This window comes from Pleurodeles waltl, chromosome 3_1 (assembly GCF_031143425.1).
Source record: "Pleurodeles waltl isolate 20211129_DDA chromosome 3_1, aPleWal1.hap1.20221129, whole genome shotgun sequence".
Taxonomy (NCBI): domain Eukaryota; kingdom Metazoa; phylum Chordata; class Amphibia; order Caudata; family Salamandridae; genus Pleurodeles; species Pleurodeles waltl.
The window spans coordinates 283,416,459-283,439,333 of NC_090440.1; the positions used below are offsets into that span (position 1 = coordinate 283,416,459).

A 22,875-nucleotide genomic window follows, 5' to 3' on the forward strand; every position below is an offset into this window, starting at 1 on the left:
GTGAAAGGACAATCAGAGGGGAAGAACTTGGGCACCAGTTACAGAGCATCTCACCTTCCCAGATTGTCAGACAGTGGAGGAAACTCCTAAGCCACGTAAGGAATAAAACAACTCTTGTCGAATTTCTTGTTAACAAATGGCGGAAACAAAAGTACTTTGAAAAACTTGAGAATAAAAACACTGTTTGCAAACTGTTAAGATAAATGCTACAAAATCACATTTGAATGGAGCCAAGATGTGCCGATCTCAACAGTACACACGAAGAGCAGATGGTCGTTTGTTGCTGCACGCTGCACATGCTGCTAATGAGGGTTATGAGGCAGTAATAAGCTCAGATGACACCAATGTGTTTATAATGTGTTTGGGATTCCATGACAGAATCATGGCTAAATTGTTTCTGAAAAGTGGTACTAAAATACGCATGCGAGTCCTTGACTTTGGGAAAATAGCTTCAACTCCTGGTGAAAATGTTTGTTGAGCTATGATAGGTCTCCATGCATTTACCAGATGTGACACAGTAAGCACAGTTGTGGTGAAAGTAAAAGTAAGTGCATTAAAAATTCTATCTGTCAACAGACATACACTGAAACATTTTCACAGCTCGGAGACGAATGGGATCTCTTTGAAGAACTAATGGACAAATTGGAGCAATTCTCATGCCTGCTGTATGCTACAAAATCTTCAGTTCATCACGCAAATGACTTGAGATATCACTTATTCTGCGCAAACGAAGGGTGAGATAGACAGTCATCAACTTCTACCTTGCAGGGACTGCCTGAAGAAACATACAGAATGTGCGAATTATCAAGCCGCTATAAGCAAAAAATGTCTTCTGAATGATCCATAGACACCTAGTCCAGTTGGGAAAGGGTGGAAGTTGGAAAAACACAAGCGAGCAGAGCAACTGGTTGTGGAGTGGATGAATGGACAGACAGCACCTCAGGCTGTGTTAGATCTACTAGCTTGCAACTGCATTAGGAACTGCAAACTGCCAACATGGGTCTGCTGTCTAAATGACCCAAGTGCACTAACGTGCAGACTTCCCCCCTGTGAAAATCAAACAGATGCAAAGAATGAGGACACCTGTTCAGAAGAAGATGATGACGAAAGATGTGAATGATAAAATTGTGTTCATGTTCACTCATGACATACATTGCCTATGTAAGATGTGACATCTATAATTATTTGAAATTGTAAGTGAAAATTATGCATATAATCTACATCAATATATGAGGAATACAATGAAGATTTATTGTTATTATTTTCAGGACTATATTGTTATTATTACAATTAATAATCATAATTATTTTTTCATTATATTGAATTTAACCAATCTGGTAGAACTAGATTTATTTTTCCACATATTATGATGAATTTCAGCTATGGTTGCTAATCCAATAATATCAGACAAAGACAAAGAGTGATGACTTGCTATCCCATATTTTCCATCTCTAGGCATCCATATCTTCCAAAAAATCATGTTAGAACCCATACCCCAGAGTGGTACCAATGGCCTAAATTTGGGGTCGTGGCTCATGGACTACAACAGGTACCACTAGTATCTCCAATTATCCAGCTTTAGTCTAATTTTCAATAACATTGCTCCGACTAGGTCCATTTCAGTCTGTTTGTCTCTTTTGAATTGATTTTTTGCCTATCTATGCCATTTCTGATGGGGGAGCTGTTCCATATAAGCACTGCCATTTTTGTGAAACATACAGCTATTTTTGAGCTTTAACCTTTAGTAGAGCATCATGATTTTTAGATCTAGCAATACTCTTCCACTGAAAACTGCCTTATCTTCCACTGTGTATTTACTTTAGGAAATTCATTGTCTGTCATTCCATCCTCTACAGATTTCCTCTTGTGTACATTTCCAGGTTCAGGAGTATCTCTTCACAGTACTAGTGGTTCAAACTATGAGCTAAAATTCCTTCAAGAAGTCTCATAAAATTTGGACATTCACAAGTAAATGCCACGTGAAAGTATGCTTCACGAAAACTTTATCAGATTTGTGTCCCATTCAACTTTTGGTGTATCTTAAACTGCAACAATTTAGAATGTGGTAAAGCTTATTTTTGGATTTAGAAATGTATTTGGCTTCTACGGGCCAAATTTTATAGTGGTATGCATTAGACTGATTTACAACATACCAGTTACAGGGGTTATGTGAGGATAGTTAGAGTAACCATCACAAAAGGCTGGAATTAGGTGTTTTAGATCTAAGACCCTAGCACAGATATTTACACTTATAGGAATAACTGAGAAAGGGGAGCTTGAATATCGATACATGGACATGGCACACAATGGTATCAGATAGTAATAACTGAAGGATGAACATGGAAACATTGATGAACAACTGCCTAAAGAATCATTTTTGAACATTCCTTCTTAATTTGAGATACATGGCAGTATTCTGCTTCTAGATGGGGTAGGGCTGGCTCGAAAAAGAACTGAAGAGGAGAAAGAATTTCTTTAAATTCTGATGCAAAGTTTGAGGCAGTCATGGCTTCAACATGCATTTTAAATCAAAAGAGTTTTTCAGTTACACATTGTGAAACATAAAAGTATAATTTTAGAACTTTACAAGCTAAGCACATTATTTAAACAAATTGCAAAGTGGGAATGCTGGCTTCTCCAAACAAAGGAGAAATATGAGCACATCTTCTGGAACACAAGACCATAAGTTGCATTATGCATTATCTTGCTTGGCCCCCACTTACCAAATCAATTTGCTATCACTTTTCAGTAATCGTCTTTCTGACCACTTGGGCTAAATATGTACCTCTCTGCCTCCTTTCAAATTAGTCAGGCAAAAATGCATCACTGGCAGCAATATCAAGGTGTCATGTCTGTAGTTTATCTGGTAAGTAATTTTGATTCTCTGACGGAGTCATATTCAGGCACACAGAAGGATATAATCAGTGAGTGCAGCAGAAAGAGTTGTAATTAAACATTGGCAGAGGGAGTAAACTATGTCCTGAACAGGCACATTGGATCAGAGACCTATCCTTTAGGATCAGGAGCAAATTCTGAGGTTGGTTTGTGCTCTGAGAACTCACTAGTGCTTAAGCAGGTATGTGTATATGCTCAAAGACCACGCACAGGAAGTACAGTAAGACCCTCATTATGACTTAATCGGACGGAAAAGGCCGTCAGCCAAAGTCCCACGGTCGGGTTACCTCCAGTGCGGTCCCCTTCCCTGGCGGATTATGACCGCCAGCCCCTCCAGTGGAGGAGAAGTGGCAGTGCTTGTGGTCAGACCGTGGCGCAACCCGCCACAGTCATAATATGGCTGTCCGACCTACACAGTGTGGCGGTCCGACTGCCACCGCGGCCCTGGCGGTCTTAAAACCGCCAGGGTCATGATGAGGGGCTAAGTGTGCAGTGACTGATGAAAAAGTTGTCACGCAGAAAGAGTGAAAATGACTAGACCAAAAGCTATAGCAGGGTAAAAACCCCAAAGCTAAAAGAACATCCCAGAAAAACTCAATGTGAGGAGAAATTTGGATGACAAATTGCAATTGTTATGCAGCGTACAGGCATGAGGTATCCCAAATAAGAATTCTGCACAAAGAATATCTTTCACAAATGGGCACATGTTCTCATTGCTCGATTATGTGTCCCTATTGAATCTTTTATGACGAGCAGTAGGCATTAGCAAATTGGGACTGCAAGTACCACTATCAATATTCCTAGGTGTGGTAATACAGCATGCATATCAAACTGGATGGATGTGGCATTTCTATAGGGCAAACCTGGCTAAAGGCAGCACAGACGGAACAGGGTCAAATACATCCATAAAATAAACGAGTGATAGAAAAGGAAGCTGGTTTGGGCAAGGTTAATACTAAAAGTAGGAGGGGTATGGGACTAGAAAAAGGCCCAGAATTACAGATTACAGCAGTCTGTGGATTAACACTGCATAAAGGAAACCGGATTATGATTACAAGATGATACAGGGAGTTCTAATATTGCCCAAAAACATCAGGCCACATGTAAGGGCCCTAGTGGCATCATAGGATTTTAAAAATTTAACTTTCTGAAAAATGTACAATGAATAGAGATAAAAGGAATAATATTAAGAGATTTATATTTACTTTCAAGCTGATTTTATATGAAGCAGAACTGACTAGAATGATAATACGAAATGTAAAGCATATTTACTCACTCCTCGAGGTTTTTCCTCAGCTCTTTTTCACTCTGACTGAGTCGGTCTCTTATCACATTATTTTCTTTCATGCAATCTTCAAGTTGCTGTTGAATATCCTTCATATTTGACCTTGTCCTCTCTTTTTCTTCTTTGGAATTATGACGACTCTGCAGGAAATTAAGTATACTTAAAGGAACATATTTTAAATATATGATATTCACTTTAAATGTGAAATCTGAAAAGCGCTTCAGCTCAGACATGATGACACAGCAGTAGTGCCCGTGCTTATAATCACAACAGTTTGATAACCCACAGAGCAGGATACCTTACAATAAAGTACTTTATTTATACACGGATATACAATGTTACTATGCCTCTACCAAGTGCATTCTATTATCTAAAGAATGCGTACAAAAACTTAAATGCATTCAAAATTAGCCCATAGTGTGAGGCCTAACCCATCATAAAGGCCTACTGATATGGAGTACCTGTATTTCCTGGTCTAGTTTTTTCTGCAACTCAGAAACCTTTTTCTCCAGCTCACGTTTCTCTTCAACTAATTCTTTGACCTCTGCTGAAGGCTCTGAAACCTGTAAGTGAAAAAGACAAGAGTAGTGTTGATTACAAGGATGCATGCTTGGATATACCAGGCTAAGAGACAGTCCCAAACTAGAAATTGAGTTTTCCACAGTTAAGGCCTCACTACACAACATGCTGGAAAAGAAGACAACTGATGGCCACAATCAACAGAGGTGACATTATCCTTGTCCCTCTAGTATCTTATTGTGCCACCTGTCATTCACAAACTCACTCACCCTGGCCATCGTTTTGGCTTACCACCCTACTGGCTCAAGAGCTGAATGTCTCAAAGATTTACTGAGTAGCTGACATAGTTATTATGTTGGCATTCAATGTGAATAATTTATGTCTCATAGCTGCCGACCCAGCTGATGGCAACCACGCTAGTTTGATGGTCTATCTTGCTTCTTTCAACCTCATTCTACTGACATCTCCAACTTTACAATGACATCTGTCACTAGGGCAGACCACCCTCAGTCTCTTTTTCTTTTTTAACCTGGGCGGAGTGGCTGGTCAGATTCACATCCACATCATGGTACCAAAGTAAGATGCATCCTGTTACATTAGCTGGATACTCTGGCTGCCCCACTGGACACCGCCAATAACATTACATTTCTCAAATCTAAAGAGAATGACTCTGAATTGCTCCATCTGTAAAACAACAACTTTACCTCCAGGTGGATCACTTTGTTCCTCTGTCCAGCGATCCAACTTGCTCCTTTGTCGAGAGACAAAACTTGGAGCTAGAACACTCGTCCTTAGGAGACCACAGTGTAAATGGAGACAAGACTATTCTGAACAATCTTGCAGGCAAAACATAGACAATATAAATTATAACTGCACATTGCTACAGCGTCTTACTCCAGTAAAGGTCAGTTTCACTGCAACCACCTTATGTGACCTCTTCTCTATTGTCAGGATGTTTAAGTCCAGAGATTACTGCTCTTCTGAGACTGCTCCACCCTAAACCTCTTCCACAAATATTCTGCAGAAAGCTATAAACCAGGAAATTATCTCATTTATAGAGGCCTCAAAGAGCCTTGATTATGTCCAACACACTTTCAGACCTAATTACATCACTGAATCTGCTCTCCTAGCAGCCACCGAGGAAATCAGGACTATTGAGGACAGGGGCAACAGTGCAGCCTTGGTCCTTTTGAACATATGGGCAGCATATGATACGGTTCACCATGTCAAATGACTAAATGACATAGGTACAAAAGGTATTGCTCTAAACCTGATTAAAACTTTATTGTCCGACAGAGAATAAGTAGTGACCCGGGGGAATATTCCTCCTCTCCTTTCAGGCTTCCATGTGGGGTCTTCCAAGGATCCTCACTAAGTCCCACCCTTTTAATGCTTACATTTCAACACTCATTCAACTTATTAGCTCCTATGGTTCTTTGGTGTGCTTGTATGCCGAAGACACATTCAGTGGTGTCAGTTTCCTCTGCTCCTAAGAGAGCTGCTTTTAAGTTCAGCTCTTGTATGAACAGCATTGCACTCTGGATGCAAGAAAACTTAATTCAAGTAAGACTGAGGTGCTGTTGTTTGGAAACAACACCTCTCTTTCAAATCAGTCTTGGTGGCCCTCAAATCCTGGCCATTTCCTTGTACCAGTTCAGAAAGCAAAGCTCTTTGCTGGGTACACAAGGGTTTACACCAAGAAGGCCCTAAGTTTTTGCCACAAGTCATTGAGCATCATGGTTTTAACATCATCATGTATGCAGATGATACACAGCTTATTATCACCCTATCACAGAACTCTGTCATCATGGCTACCTCTTTGAGATCTTGCCTCATAGAGGTCACCGAGTGGATGGATTTCAAATGTCTAAAGTTGAACGCAGGGAAAATTGAGATTCTCATCCTGAGCAACCATCCATCCATCTGGTCCACCGTATGGTGGCCAAAATCCCTTGGGCCTTCACCCACCCCAAAGCCCAGGGTTAAAAACCTAGGCATCTGATTTGACAAGAAGCTTACTTTTGACTGCCAAATCACAGCTCTGGTAGGGAACGGATTTGGGGTCTTAAAGGTCCTTAAAAAATCTTTTGCTTTCTACCAGAGTCTGCAAAAAACACAGATGTCCAGGAACTGATTTTGTCCAGGCTGGAATACTGTAACATCCTTTACCTAGAGTTGTCTAAAACCTATCTGAAGAGGCTTCAGCGAGTGCAAAACGTGGCAGCCCACCTTCTGTTGGATCTTCCCAGAAGGGGTCCTATGGGTGCTGCACTCTCCAAGCTGCACTGCTGCCTCTGAAATAGAGACTCATCTTCAAAGCCTTGTGCTTCTTTTACAGGGCTTTTGCTAACACAATTCCTCACTATCTGCATCCATTCATCAAGCCATCTTAGATCTGCTGAGGCTCTGCTTGCCATCATTACTAAAGTAAACAGAGTACGTATCGCCGGCTACGCATTTCGTTATTTAGCATCAAAACTGTGGAACTCCCTGCCCCTCCAGATTCAGCAGGCCCTGCTGGAATCCCTCTCGCAAAAAAAATGAAAACCTGGCTATTTAGCTCAGGCTGATTTTAGGATACACTAGATGTGCCCTTGACCTCCGGAAATTGGATTTCAGCACTGGAACACTGAGTCCGAAGTAGCCATGCACTTTATAAGTCGCAGTATTATTATTATCATCATCATTACTATTGTTATTATTGTACGTTTTGAATCTGGCCACCCTTCTAAACAGAAGATCAATATCCCACATTTGGAATTATTGAGACAAACCTAAGTGTAGTGAATTGGTGGAATATCACAAACAGGAACTTGAGACTACTGCAAGAGTCATTGAATGGTGTTATCCAGCTACAATTCTAAGGCATTGTCTAAGGCTCGTACTGTTAACTGTTCAGTCCTACTACAAGACAAATATAAGAAGAAAAAAAAACTCATTCTAAGACTGGCCGGGTTAGATTCATCACATAAGTTTGTGTTGAGTATCAGAGGATATGTAACATATTGCATAAAATTGGCAGTATTGAAAATGGATAAGGATTTGGGTGATTTCATTTCCAATTATCCAGTCATTATTTAAAAAAAAGCTAATATGTTGAAAGACATTCTAATCAACATCAACAAAGAGGGACAGAGAGATTAATGGTCCAGTGTACTGTCTATAGGATTAGGCTATTCGGGAAGAGACCGGGGTAGGTTCCAGACAAGCGGACCGCTGCACACGTTCAGCAACAGTCCTAGGCTTGTACCTTCCCAAGGAGCCTAATCCTATAGTTGGGGGATGGGCAACCTTTTTGTTTAGTTGACCGGACGGACAGTATACTTGAATGTAAGTGACTATTTGAACTTTTTTGTCCACAGATAGACCTATCAGTGTCTATATTTATTGTGCTTCAGGAGAAGTTTTAGTTTTGTTTTCGTTGGCCCTGATGAAGCGTCATTGGATCCGTTTGGACCCCCAGACGCGAAACATGTTGACCTGTGTTTAGAGGCGATGTGATATCTTCCTTGCCCTCACTCATTAATAGAAAGTGGTTGAGCATTACCTGTCATATTATCACTTTCACGTTGTTTTTAATCTTAGTCTAAATCCTCTTGTTTTTTGAAAAATTAAATGGTACCTTTGTTGAGGTTTAGAACCAATTTTAATATTCTCTCTCCTGCTTGATTAGTGTCTGCCCTTAGGCTCTACCTTAGACATTCTACTACGGCAGTCACCAAAAAAGATCTCCGGCAAAGAGCCCCCTCATGGGGAGCCCGTCAGACATTGCAGCGCTGGTCTGACGAGGAGCATCCTCGATGATGAAGCATGACATCCGAACGGATGTGTGAGGGCTCTTGCTCCTAAACTTGTAGGTTCCCTTTGTTTTCCTTTGGAACAGTGTACTTGAAAGACATTCTAAGCCTGAGTGACACACATAGATTTGCACAGAGAAAAACTTCCATTGGTTTGCAAATAGAACAGGTGATGGTTATAAATGCAACAACTGTGTTTGTTGCAAATATGTTAAATACAGAACTGTTTCTTTTACTAACTATGATCGCACTAAAGTGTTTAAGATCAATGATTTCATCAATTTTAATATACATTTTAGTGTTTATATTGTGACGTGTCTACTCACTACAATACGTTAGCTCTACTATAAGGCCAATTAAAGCGAGATGCAAAGAACACCTTAATGCCACTTTCAATGGAGATAGGAGATCCCCAATTGCATTGCACTTTTTGGATAAACATCAGCATAACGATACGAGTGAGATTTCACTACTAGGCAGTGAGCATTTATCCAAACACAAGAGATGGTAGAGACAGGATACAACAATGTTTACATTGTAAGGAGACAAGATGGATAGATGTGCTACATACTGTACGGTTTTATATGAATATTGATCAAGAAATGCACACTACATTGTAATTGACTGTCTTGATGATCACTTGATTGTATTTATTTATTATATCCCATGGAACGTTGATTATAAATCTTTCTAATCTGCACGTTGGCTCACTTCTTTGGGTTTTAATATTTTTAACTATCTGTCTGTTTGGTCCAATCTCTTGTCAAGGCAAACAATTCTAGGTTTATATGTAATATTTTGGTAATATCTAGTATATTGGGCCTCAGCTGTGGCATTGGGTCATCTAGGAATTAGTGTAAAGGGTTGCTTACTAGTGCGCACAAATGACATGCATAGGGGAGTTTGAATCTGTAGTGTTCAAGAGCTTGCATTTTTGTTATTTTGCATTTAATTTGTTTAATTCATTTAGGAGTGGTATGGGTTGTAATGAATGGTTTGCCTTTAAACAGTTCTAATGCGTTATTCGACCCAAATGTCACTGTGGTTTTCATTTCGCTCTAAAAACATTAGCCCCGAAGAAAAGGAACTCCAGTTGGTTTTGCTAATTGGGCTTTGTGAAATGGGCTTCTTGTAGACTATTGGATAGATTTAAAAAAGTTAGCTATTCAAGTTGGAAATGAAATCAGATGCAGAGGAGAAGGTTGAGTATTTCAAGGGGAGGATCATTTCAGTAGGGTTTGGACTCCTTTCGCTTGGTTTTGAGAGACATGACAGTTGATAGTAAGAGTACATGTAGGGGATGTTGTGGTGTGACAGCACATTGTGATGGTGGGGCAGACCTAAATTATTGTTTATTTATCATCTTTTGCTTCATAGCTGTGACAAGAGGTGTTCTAGTGAATATGTGGTGCATTTGAGACATTATAATGAATTTCTGATGCACGCCATTGATCTGAGGTTAAGGAACTTACTTAGAGTAATATTGAGTAAGATAGTTTGATAATTTATAGTCATGATTATTGGTACTGTTTGAACTTGATGCTTACCGTATGTTGTAAATCATTTCTAAGTTATTTTTGTTTCTGGTTTTCAGTTTTTGGATTTTGAGGTTAAGCAATTTGATTTCATATCACCATCAATAATAAGTTTTCCTGTAGTGGCATGTGAACTGCCATTGTTGATTCGGTGAACTTGAATCTCCAGTGGGAAACAGTACAGTGTTCTTTCTTACAGGAGACTGATGATTATCTTGGGGTAAGAGGAAGTTGTTGCATTTTTAATATTTCCAGTTTATCTGACTCCTGTTGATCTAGGAATAATTAAATATTAGGAGGGATTTTACCATTTAGTTAGGTGTAACAGGTGCAACCCATTATTTCTAGTTCATCTAATTTCTACTGGTCTTGGCTTGGTTATATATTAAGACTGATGCAACCACTCAGTCTGATGCAGCATTGCGTGAGTTGCATATGGACCTTTTTGAGCCTATTTTTAGAATTAACTCCCTTTTCGGATACCATGTGCTGGCTCTGTGAACAGTTTTTTGATTTTCTTTTTTTTGTATGAATGAAAGTCTTTCCATTCAGGTGAAATTAGCTATATGCTCAAAAAGTATATATATATATAGAAAATGTCACTTACCCAGTGTACATCTGTTCGTGGCATGAGTCGCTGCAGATTCACATGCTTTGCACATCCCGCCATCTAGTGTTGGGCTCGGAGTGTTACAAGTTGTTTTTCTTCGAATAAGTCTTTTCGAGTCACGAGATCGAGGGACTCCTCCCATTTCGGCTCCATTGCGCATGGGCGTCGACTCCATCTTAGATTGTTTTCCCCGCAGAGGGTGAGGTAGGAGTTGTGTATTATAGTAATAGTGCCCATGCAATGGAGTGAATATGTATGTACATAATGTAGTTTAAAAGTAATATATTTACAAATGTTTAAGATCAACTTCAAAACGGCTACAGGCTCCCGGGGAGGCGGGTGGGCGCATGTGAATCTGCAGCGAATCATGCCACGAACAGGTGTACACTGGGTAAGTGACATTTTCCGTTCGATGGCATGTTTAGCTGCAGATACACATGCTTTGCATAGACTAGTAAGCAGTTATCTCCCCAAAAGCGGTGGTTTAGCCTGTAGGAGTTAAAGTTGTTTGAAACAATGTTCTTAGTACTGCTTGGCCTACTGTGGCCTGTTGTGCTGTTAACACATCCACGCAGTAGTGTTTGGTAAATGTATGAGGGGTAGACCATGTGGCTGCCTTACATATTTCAGTCATTGGAATATTTCCTAGAAGGGCCATGGTAGCACCCTTCTTTCTAGTTGAGTGTGCCTTTGGTGTGATAGGCAGTTGTCTTTTTGCTTTGAGATAGCAAGTTTGAATGCACTTAACTATCCATCTAGCAATGCTTTGTTTTGAAATTGGATTTCCTGTATGAGGTTTTTGGAAAGCAACAAATAATTGTTTTGTTTTCCTAATTGGTTTTGTTCTGTCAATGTAGTACATTAACGCTCCTTTGATGTCTAATGTATGTAGTGCTCTTTCAGCTACGGAATCTGGCTCTGGGAAGAACACTGGTAGTTCTACTGTTTGATTCAAGTGGAACGGTGATTTGACTTTTGGTAAGAATTTAGGATTTGTTCGTAAGACTACTTTATGCTTGTGTATTTGAATAAATGGTTCTTGTATGGTAAATGCTTGTATCTCACTTACTCTTCTTAGAGATGTGATAGCAACTAGGAATGCAACTTTCCATGTTAAGTATTGTATTTCACATGAGTGCATAGGTTCAAAAGGTGGACCCATAAGTCGAGTTAAGACAATGTTGAGGTTCCACGAAGGAACTGGTGGTGTTCTCTGTGGTATAATTCTCTTTAGGCCTTCCATAAACGCTTTTATGACTGGTATCCTAAATAATGATTTTGAGTGTGTAATTTGCAGATAAGCTGAATTTGCGGTAAGATGTATTTTAATGGATGAAAAAGCTAGCTTTGACTTTTGCAAATGTAGTAAGTAGCTTACAATGTCTTTAGCAGATGCGTGTAATGGCTGGATTTGATTATTATGACAATAATAAACAAATCTTTTCCACTTATTTGCATAGCAATGTCTAGTGGTTGGTTTCCTAGCTTGTTTTATGACCTCCATACATTCCTGTGTAAGTGTCCGAATTCTAAGATTTCAGGAGCCAAATTGCTAGATTCAGCGATGCTGGATTTGGGTGTCTGATCTGTTGTTTGTATTGAGTTAACAGATCTGGTTTGTTTGGTAGTTTCACATGAGGCACTACTGAGAGGTCTAGTAGTGTTGTGTACCAAGGTTGTCTTGCCCAAGTTGGTGCTATTAGTATGAGTTTGAGTTTGTTTTGACTCAATTTGTTTACCAGATATGGAAGGAGTGGGAGAGGGGGAAAAGCGTATGCAAATATCCCTGACCAACTCATCCATAACGCATTGCCCTGAGACTGATCCTGTGGGTATCTGGATGCAAAGTTTTGGCATTTTGCGTTTTCTTTTGTTGCAAATAGGTCTATTTGTGGTGTTCCCCATCTTTGGAAGTAAGTGTTTAGTATTTGGGGGTGAATCTCCCATTCGTGGATCTGTTGGTGATCCCGAGAGAGATTGTCTGCTAACTGATTTTGAATTTCTGGAATAAACTGTGCTATTAGGCGAATGTGGTTGTGAATCGCCCAATGCCATATTCTCTGTGCCAGGAGACACAACTGTGTTGAGTGTGTTCCTCCTTGTTTGTTGAGATAATACATCGTTGTCATGTTGTCTGTTTTGACAAGGATGTGTTTGTGGCTTATTATGGGTTGGAATGCTTTCAACACTAGAAATACTGCCAGTAGTTCTAAGTGATTTATGTGAAACTGTCTTTGCTGAGTGTCCCATTGTCCTTGTATGCTGTGTTGATTGAGGTGTGCTCCCCACCCTATCATGGATGCATCTGTAGTTATTACGTATTGAGGCACTGGGTCTTGGAAAGGCCGCCCTTGGTTTAAATTTATATTGTTCCACCATAGAAGCGAGGTGTATGTTTGGCGGTCTATCAACACTAGATCTAGAATTTGACCCTGTGCCTGTGACCATTGTGATGCTAGGCACTGTTGTAAGGGCCGTATGTTCAATCTGGCGTTTGGGACAATGGCTATGCATGAGGACATCCTGCCTAGTAGTTTCATCACCATTTTGACTTGTATTTTTTGTTTTGGATACATGGCTTGTATTACATTGTGAAATGCTTGTACTCTTTGTGGACTTGGAGTGGCAACCCCTTTTGTTGTGTTGATTGTTGCCCCTAAGTATTGCTGTGTTTGACACGGCTGAAGGTGTGACTTTGCGTAATTGAGTGAGAAACCTAGTTTGTGGAGGGTTTCTATGACATACTTTGTGTGTTGTGAACACCGTTCTTGCGTGTTGGTTTTGATTAACCAATCGTCTAGGTACGGGAACACGTGTATTTGCTGTCCTCGGATATGCGCAGCTACTACTGCCAGGCATTTTGTAAAAACTCTTGGCGCAGTTGTTATCCCGAATGGCAACACTTTGAATTGGTAATGTACCCCTTGGAATACAAACCTTAGGTACTTTCTGTGCGAAGGATGTATCGGTATATGGAAGTATGCATCCTTTAGGTCTAGTGTTGTCATGTAGTCTTGTTGTTTGAGCAATGGGATTACGTCTTGTAATGTCACCATGTGAAAGTGATCTGATCTGATGTAGGTATTTAACGTTCTGAGATCTAATAATGGTCTCAGTGTTTTGTCCTTTTTGGGTATGAGAAAGTACAGAGAGTAAACTCCTGTTCCTTTTTGTTGAATTGGTACTAATTCTATTGCTCCTTTTTGTAGCAATGCCTGGATTTCTAGTCCTAGAAGATCCATGTGTTGTTTTGACATATTGTGAGTTTTTGGTGGGACGTTTGGAGGGAATCTGAGAAATTCTATGCAATAACCATGCTGGATAATTGCAAGTACCCAAGTGTCTGTTGTTATCTCCTCCTAATGTTTGTAAACATTGCTTAGTCTCCCCCCCCACAGGTGTTATGTGTTGGGGATTTGTGACTTGGAAGTCACTGTTTGTTTTGAGGAGTTTTAGGGCTCTGGAACTTCCCCCTATTCTTTTGGAATTGTCCCCCTCTATATTGCCCCCGAAAACCTCCCCGCTGATATTGGCTTTGATAAGTGGGCCTAGTTTGAGAGGTTGTGGGTTCTGTAGCTTGTCCTCTAAACCCCCCTCTGAACTGTGTTTTGCGAAATGTGCCTCTGCTCTGTGGGGAGTAGAGTGCGCCCATGGCTTTGGCTGTATCAGTGTCTTTTTTAAGTTTTTCGATAGCAGTGTCCACCTCCGGCCCAAACAACTGCTGTCCATTAAAAGGCATATTCAGCACAGCTTTTTGTATTTCCGGCTTGAATCCTGACGTACGCAGCCATGCGTGTCTCCTTATTGTTACTGCAGTATTTACTGTCCTTGCAGCTGTATCTGCTGCGTCCATTGCTGACCGTATCTGATTGTTTGAGATACTTTGTCCTTCCTCCACCACTTGTTGTGCCCTTTTTTGGAACTCTTTGGGTAAGTGTTCTATGAGATGTTGCATTTCGTCCCAATGAGCCCTATCATATCTTGCCAGAAGTGCTTGTGAATTGGCAATGCGCCATTGGTTTGCTGCTTGTGCTGCAACCCTTTTACCCGCAGCGTCGAATTTGCGACTCTCCTTGTCTGGAGGTGGTGCGTCTCCCGAGGTGTGAGAGTTTGCTCTTTTGCGAGCTGCCCCTACTACCACAGAGTCTGGTGTTAATTGCTGCGTGATATACACAGGGTCTGTGGGCGGTGGCTTGTATTTTTTATCCACCCTTGGAATTATGGCCCTGCCCTTCACCGGTTCCTGAAACACCTGTTTGGAGTGTTTTAGAATTCCAGGTAGCATAGGTAACCTCTGGTATTGGCTATGAGTGGAGGATAGTGTATTAAACAAAAAGTCATCCTCTATTGGTTCTGAATGCAAGGTGACATTATGAAAAGCCGCTGCTCTTGAGACCACCTGCGTGTAGGATGTACTGTCTTCAGGTGGCGACGGTCTCGCTGGGTAACAGTCCGGGCTGTTATCCGATACCGGCGCATAGTAAAGGTCCCATGCGTCGGGATCATCCTGACTCATTGCAGTATGAGTTGGGGATTGCATTAGTGGTGGAGTGACTACCGGTGATGTGTGCATTGATGGTGGTGGAGATGGTGGCGGAGTGGTTTGTCTTGCCACCTTTGCCTGTGGCTGCTTGTCCTTTTCCTGAAAGGCAAGTTTTCTTTTCATTTTAATTGGGGGAAGAGTGCTTATCTTCCCTGTGTCCTTTTAAATGTGGAGCCCCTTTTGTGTGTAGTCTGGCTCTATTGATTCTAGATCTTGTCTGAACTTATGTCCTTGCATTTGGGAGGACAATCCCTGTTCCTCTGTGTAGGAACCTGATTTCGGTTCAGAGGCTGGATGTTTCGTAATGGAAACCTTTTCGGTAGCCTTTTTCGGCTCCGACAACACTTTCTTTGTTTTCGGCGTTGTGATCTCTCGGTGCCGACCCATTTCGGTGCCGCTGTCTCGGTGCCGAACTTGCTCGGAGCCGCTGTCTCGGGTTCGAGATTGCTGTGTGCCGGTATCTCGACCGGAGTCGGATGACTTCGACACAAGCGTGCCCTTTGTCCTGTCGGCGCCGACGCCATTTGCAGTCTTCTCGCTCTTCGGTCTCTTAATGTTTTCCTCGACCGAAACGCCCGACAGGCTTCACAAGTATCTTCTCTGTGTTCTGGAGACAAACACAAGTTACAGACCAGATGCTGATCTGTATACAGATACTTGTTGTGACATTTTGGGCAGAATCGGAATGGGGTCCGTTCCATCAGCCTTGAAGAGACACGTGGAGGGCCGACCAGGCCCCGACGGTGGATCGAAAAAACCCCGAAGGGCCACCGGAGCTCTCCAAAAGTCAGTGTCGATCTGTACTAACTAACCCGATGCCGAACGCAAACAATACCGACGATTTTTCCGAGATTCTAACTAACTTTCCAAACCGAAACACGGAGCGAAAAGGAACACGTCCTAACCCGATGGCGGAAAAAAAACCAATCTAAGATAGAGTCGACGCCCATGCACAATGGAGCCGGAATGGGAGGAGTCCCTCGATCTCGTGACTCGAAAAGACTTCTTCGAAGAAAAACAACTTGTAACACTCCGAGCCCAACACTACATGGCGGGATTTGCAAAGCATGTGTATCTGCAGCTACACATGCCATCGAACATATATATATATATATATATATATATATATATATATATATATATACACACACACACACACACACACACACACAGATTAATTTTGCATGTTCATTTGGGTTTATTGAATAATTCCTTTGAGGTGTGCTTCCTTAGATTATTATTTGTTCTGGGTATCATGTTTTGTATCTCTGAACTCCATTAGGATTCATATAAACCATTCTTATGATTATGAAATCGGATATATCATTTTTTTATTCTGGCGTAACATTACATGTCCAATAATTCTAGATGCTGGCTAATCTAACGTTTAATACAATTAATAATTTTGTTCATGCAATTTTCAAGGTGATTTTGTGAAATTCATGAGGTTGTTACTGCGTTTCATACAGAACATGAAATGCCATCAAGAATGGTGGTGTTTCATGTTTACTTTTTGTAGGAAAGTACCATCTTGCCTGGCATGTTACCCCCATATTTCACTGTATATGTATTGTTTTAGTTGTATGTGTCACTGGGACCCTGACAGCCAGGGCCCCAGTGCTCATAAGTGTGCCCTGTATGTGTTACCTGTGTTATGACTAACTGTCTCACTGAGGCTCTGCTAATCAGAACCTCAGTGGTTATGCTCTCTCATTTCTTTCCAAATTGTCACTAACAGGCTAGTGACCAATTTCACCAATTTACATTGGCATACTGGAACACCCTTATAATTCCCTAGTATATGGTACTGAGGTACCCAGGGTATTGGGGTTCCAGGAGATCCCTATGGGCTGCAGCATTTCTTTTGCCACCCATAGGGAGCTCTGACAATTCTTACACAGGCCTGCCACTGCAGCCTGAGTGAAATAACGTCCACGTTATTTCACAGCCATTTACCACTGCACTTAAGTAACTTATAAGTCACCTATATGTCTAACCTTTACCTGGTAAAGGTTGGGTGCTAAGTTACTTAGTGTGTGGGCACCCTGGCACTAGCCAAGGTGCCCCCACATTGTTCAGGGCAAATTCCCCAGACTTTGTGAGTGCGGGGACACCATTACACGCGTGCACTACACATAGGTCACTACCTATGTGTAGCTTCACCATGGTAACTCCGAACATGGCCATGTAACATGTCTAAAATCATGGAATTGCCCCCCCCAATGCCATCCTGGTATTGGGGAGACAATTCCATGATTCCCCGGGTCTCTAGCACAGACCCGGGTACTGCCAAACTGCCTTTCCTGGGGTTTCACTGCAGCTGCTGCTGCTGCCAACCCCTCAGACAGGCTTCTGCCCTCCTGGGGTCCAGCCAGGCTTGGCCCAGGAAGGCAGAACAAAGGACCTCCTCAGAGAGAGGGTGTTACACCCTCTCCCTTTGGAAAAAGGTGTTAGGGCTGGGGAGAAGTAGCCTCCCCCAGCCTCTGGAAATGCTTTCATGGGCACATATGGTGCCCATTTCTGCATAAGCCAGTCTACACCGGTTCAGGGATCCCCCAGCCCTGCTCTGGCGCGAAACTGGACAAAGGAAAGGGGAGTGACCACTCCCCTGACCTGCACCTCCCCTGGGAGGTGCCCAGAGCTCCTCCAGTGTGCTCCAGACCTCTGCCATCTTGGAAACAAAGGTGCTGCTGGCACACTGGACTGCTCTGAGTGGCCAGGGCCAGCAGGTGACGTCAGAGACTCCTTCTGATAGGCTCCTCCAGGTGTTGCTAGCCTATCCTCTCTCCTAAGTAGCCAAACCTCCTTTTCTGGCTATTTAGGGTTTCTGCTTTGGGGAATTCTTTAGATAACGAATGCAAGAGCTCATCAGAGTTCCTCTGCATCTCTCTCTTCAACTTCTGCCAAGGAATCGACTGCTGACCGCGCTGGAAGCCTGCAAAACTGCAACAAAGTAGCAAAGACGACTACTGCGACCTTGTAACGCTGATCCTGCCGCCTTCTCGACTGTTTTCCTGGTGGTGCATGCTGTGGGGGTAGTCTGCCTCCTCTCTGCACTAGAAGCTCCTAAGAAATCTCCCGTGGGTCGACGGAATCTTCCCCCTGCAACCGCAGGCACCAAAGAACTGCTTCACCGGTCCTCTGGGTCTCCTCTCAGCACGACGACGAGGTCCCTTGAACTCAGCAATTCTGTCCAAGTGACTCCCACAGTCCAGTGACTCTTCAGTCCAAGTTTGGTGGAGGTAAGTCCTTGCCTCCCCACGCTAGACTGCATTGCTGGGAACCGCGTGTTTTGCAGCTGCTCCGGCTCCTGTGCACTCTTCCAGGATTTCCTTTGTGCACAGCCAAGCCTGGGTCCCCGGCACTCTAACCTGTAGTGCACGACCTCCTGAGTTGTCCTCCGGCGTCGTGGGACCTTCCTTTGTGACTTCGGGTGAGCTCCGGTTCACTCCACTTCGTAGTGCCTCTTCCGGCACTTCTGCGGGTGCTGCTTGCTTCTGAGTGGGCTCTTTGTCTTGCTGGATGCCCCCTCTGTCTCCTCACGCAATTGGCGACATCCTGGTCCCTCCTGGGCCACAGCAGCATCCAAAAACCCTAACAGCGACCCTTGCAGCTAGCAAGGCTTGTTTGCGGTCTTTCTGCACGGAAACACGTCTGCATGACTCTTCACGACGTGGGACATCCATCCTCCAAAGGGGAAGTTTCTAGCCCTTGTCGTTCTTGCAGAATCCACAGCTTCTACCATCCGGTGGCAGCTTCTTTGCACCCACAGCTGGCATTTCCTGGGCATCTGCCCACTCTCGACTTGATCGTGACTCTTGGACTTGGTCCCCTTGTTCCACAGGTACTCTCGTCAGGAAATCCATCGCTGGTGCATTGCTGTTGTTGGTCTTTCTTGCAGAATTCCCCTATCACGACTTCTGTGCTCTCTGGGGATCTTAGGTGCACTTTGCAGGGTCTTGGGGTGGGCTATTTTTCTAACCCTCACTGTTTTCTTACAGTCCCAGCGACCCTCTATGAGCTCACATAGGTTTGGGGTCCATTCGTGGTTCGCAATCCACTTCTAGAGTATATGGTTTGTGTTGCCCCTATCCCTATGTGCTCTCATTGCATTCTATTGTGACTATACATTGCTTGCACTGTTTTCTATTGCTATTACTGCATATTTTGGTATTGTGTACATATATCTTGTGTATATTTGCTATCCTCATACTGAGGGTACTCACTGAGATACCTTGGCATATTGTCATAAAAATAAAGTACTTTTATTTTTAGTATATCTGTGTATTGTGTTTTCTTATGATATTGTGCATATGACACTAGTGGTACTGTAGGAGCTTCACTCGTCTCCTAGTTCAGCCTAAGCTGCTCTGCTAAGCTACCATTTTCTATCAGCCTAAGCTGCTAGACACCCCTCTACACTAATAAGGGATACCTGGACCTGGTACAAGGTGTAAGTACCCCTTGGTACTCACTACAAGCCAGGCCAGCCTCCTACACTTTTATCGTAGGTTGTGATGCTTAAGATGTCATTGTTATTCCTGCAGCCCTGAAGAAGCAGCAGGATGGCTGTGAAACATGTGTCAGCCTTTGCAGGATTCACTGGAGGATTAGGCTGCTACAGATGTGGCTTTTGCCAGAGCATCAGGTTGCTGTTTGGTATAGAGTGGACTCTCGTTTTCCATGAATCTTCTGTTTCTAGTGGGTTGGACGTTTGAGGATTGTGATACTTTGAAGGACTAATAAATTTGTTTCTCAATATATTTCTGATTAAGACAACATGTCTTTAATATGACCCCTATCTAGTTATTTTTATACTGTATGAATTAGACATGTTTAATTACATGGAACTTATCTATTGAGCTTACGTTGTCATTAGTTAACTCCCCAAAACCCAGTAGTTCAAATTGTTGGACAATATGCCAGGACCACCTGAGGAGGTGTAATGAGTCATGGATAAAGAGGAAATGCAACAGATTGCAGATGGATGGATCAGGGCATGCATCAACGATAAGACAAATAATTATTAACATGTGTCAATCTATTTGAAGAGAACTACAAAAACAAAGTTTTGGCCTGGTCGGATGTGCCAACCAAATAAATCATTGTTCACTTTATCTCGACTGCACAAAAAGGTTGTATTTGTCCAGGGATATTCTATTTATAGACCTGAACAAAGTCTGCTTTCAGACCCAGAAAAATGGAGGCAGCTATCAAACATGGCACAGGAACTGGCATCAAACTTCCTTAGTCATAACACAATTAGTTTTGGCATTGGTGTTTTAGAAGAAATTACAGTTCACCTAATTAATCTATGGAAAAAACAAATATTTACAGAAAAACATTTACAAAAAAACATAGGGCTACATGTTCAAAGCTCATTAGGGGTCGCAAATGGTTCGGTTCGCAGAAGCGATTCAGTAATCTGTTACCGAATTGCAATTCGGCATTGCGATTTGGTATTAGGAAGGGAGTGTTTAGGGCGACCGAAATGTCGTTGCAAAACATTACCAGGTTGCCACCAGTTTCAAATTGGTGGTAACCCATTTGCAAATAGGAAGCGGTGCCGAAGGGACTCCTTCCTCTCTGTGATTGTCTGTAAAAGCAATTTTTAAGAGCAGGCAGTGGTCCCAAGGACCACTGCCTACTCTTCAGAAATGAAAAGAAAACTTTTCATTTTCTTTTTAAACACATCCCATTTTCCTTTTAAACAAAACAGGCTGCATTATAAAAAAAGATAGCTTTATTTAAAAGCGATAACAGACATGGTGGTCTGCTGACCCCAGCAGGCCACCAACCCTGTGATTTTTGTGATTCCCACTGGGTCGCAAAGTGAGACCTGCCTCATAAATATTAAAGAGGTAGGTATATTTGTGACCCACTGGGAATCAAAATGAAACTCAATAGAGTTTGTAACATTTGAAATCATGATTTTCTAATAGCGATTCACATATGATTGCAACTAGGAGCTTGCAAATCCAAACGTTTGTACATGTGGCCCTGGTGTCTTAACTATATGAGACCCATTTAGTGGATGAGTATGAATGGCCATAGCCAAAAATAAATAGAAAGAGGAGCAGCTGCAGACCTCCAGATTAGCACTCATATGTTCAGAATCAATGGTCTGATTGCATCCAAATATCAGAGAAAAGGTCACTTAATTATCAACCAAGTACAGTGCATTATTGCCAGACTACAGAAGCAGATTATAATATTGAGTCTCTTTAAGGGCCATAACCCCAGGTTACTGAAGAAAGTATTTTACTCCTAATCATCTCAACTCAAGGCTATTTTATGGCTTTATCCAGGCAATTCCGAGCAATAGATAATGGTTCCCAGCAAGTACCAAAACTAACTAAAAGCTACAAAGCAATGCTTCGATTACATGTTGTTGCAATATGAGTCAAGCACTGATGGGACTGCGAACAACGCACTCATCTTAATTGCATGAAGAGGGTTTACTTCTTTAATGTGAGGATCTCTCTTAATACTAAGCTTTAAAAACTCAGTTTTCTAAAGTGCATTACCTATCTTTAAAACTTCTCGAGTGGTACTTTACAGTGGACACAGTATCGGTACCCATTTAGAAGGTTGCTTATTACATAACCCAGCCATCACAAATAACAAAAAAATTTATAAGACCTTAATGAACCTAACATGCCCTATTTTCAAGATCCTGCTACCAGGGGGAACATGCACAAACTACTGATTTAAACATGCAAATGTTACATTTGAAGAAAAAGTGCACTAACCTGAGTATTTACTTGCACACTCCCTGCAGCTCTAGATTTTAAGGTCTGGATTTTTTCAAAAACCAGATTCACCTTCCTTTTTGTAGCATCATCATTATCGGTGCTCCTAAATAAAACACGATTAAAGATCAGGTTTGAAACAATCAATAAGCATCATTTTTTTTTTAATGATCAAGACATATTACAAATCATTCTATCTATGAAAGTGAAGTAATGAGGGTTCGCCAGAAAACCGGTACAAAGTCTCATTGCAAAAGAAAAGAGTCGGATGGTTTCATGGATCAAATCTGTTTATTAAGTTTTCAATTATAGAACATCGCATATGCATTACATCACAATATTGCCAAAAGTCCCGTTGTTAGCTTACTCCATGCAAAACAATGGAAAAAAAAAAAAAAAAAAAAAGATTACATTTCTAATACAACTATGTTTCCTCACTGCTGGCCGCCAGTACAATAATCGAACAATCTCAGGCTCTTTTACCATATAAATCTAGTCCTCTACATAAATCTCCTCGAAGATACACTTCCGCCCGCTCAAGTCAAATTCAGGACCCTCAAGTAAATTGGACATGTCAGCTCTGAAAATTCCCCGGATAGAATACGTAAGAATGGTTGCCAAAGTTCTTTAAAGTCCCAGCTCCGCTGCTGAGAAGTCAGGGTGAGCTTTTCCATAGCGAGGATAAACCAGAGCCTGTGCAGCCATGAGGTTATCGTCGGAATCTGCTCAGTCCCCCACACAGATAGCAACAGCTGTACTGCAGCATTCAAGGCTATAGCCATCTGCCGTCCCTTCAATGATCGCAGGGGAAAGGTGAGAGGATTGGGGAGGCCCAACAGAGTATACGCGGGAAATCTAGGGATCTGAGTGTCAAAAGCCATGTCCACAGTGTCTATTATGTCCTTCCAATACCGGTGTAATTTGGGACAATGCCACGAT

General features: G+C 42.0%; 1 protein-coding gene across 1 annotated transcript in view; it reads right to left on the reverse strand.

Moving 5' to 3' along the window:
- CGNL1 (cingulin like 1) overlaps nt 1-22,875 on the reverse strand; it is a 485,508-nt gene that overhangs the window by 265,136 nt on the left and 197,497 nt on the right. The window contains exons 4-6 of the mRNA XM_069222401.1: nt 21,937-22,042; nt 4,642-4,743; nt 4,172-4,320 (exon numbers count right to left, since the gene is read on the reverse strand). Coding sequence (XP_069078502.1) covers nt 4,172-4,320; nt 4,642-4,743; nt 21,937-22,042 — 357 coding nt within the window. The remainder of the gene's footprint in view (nt 1-4,171; nt 4,321-4,641; nt 4,744-21,936; nt 22,043-22,875) is intronic.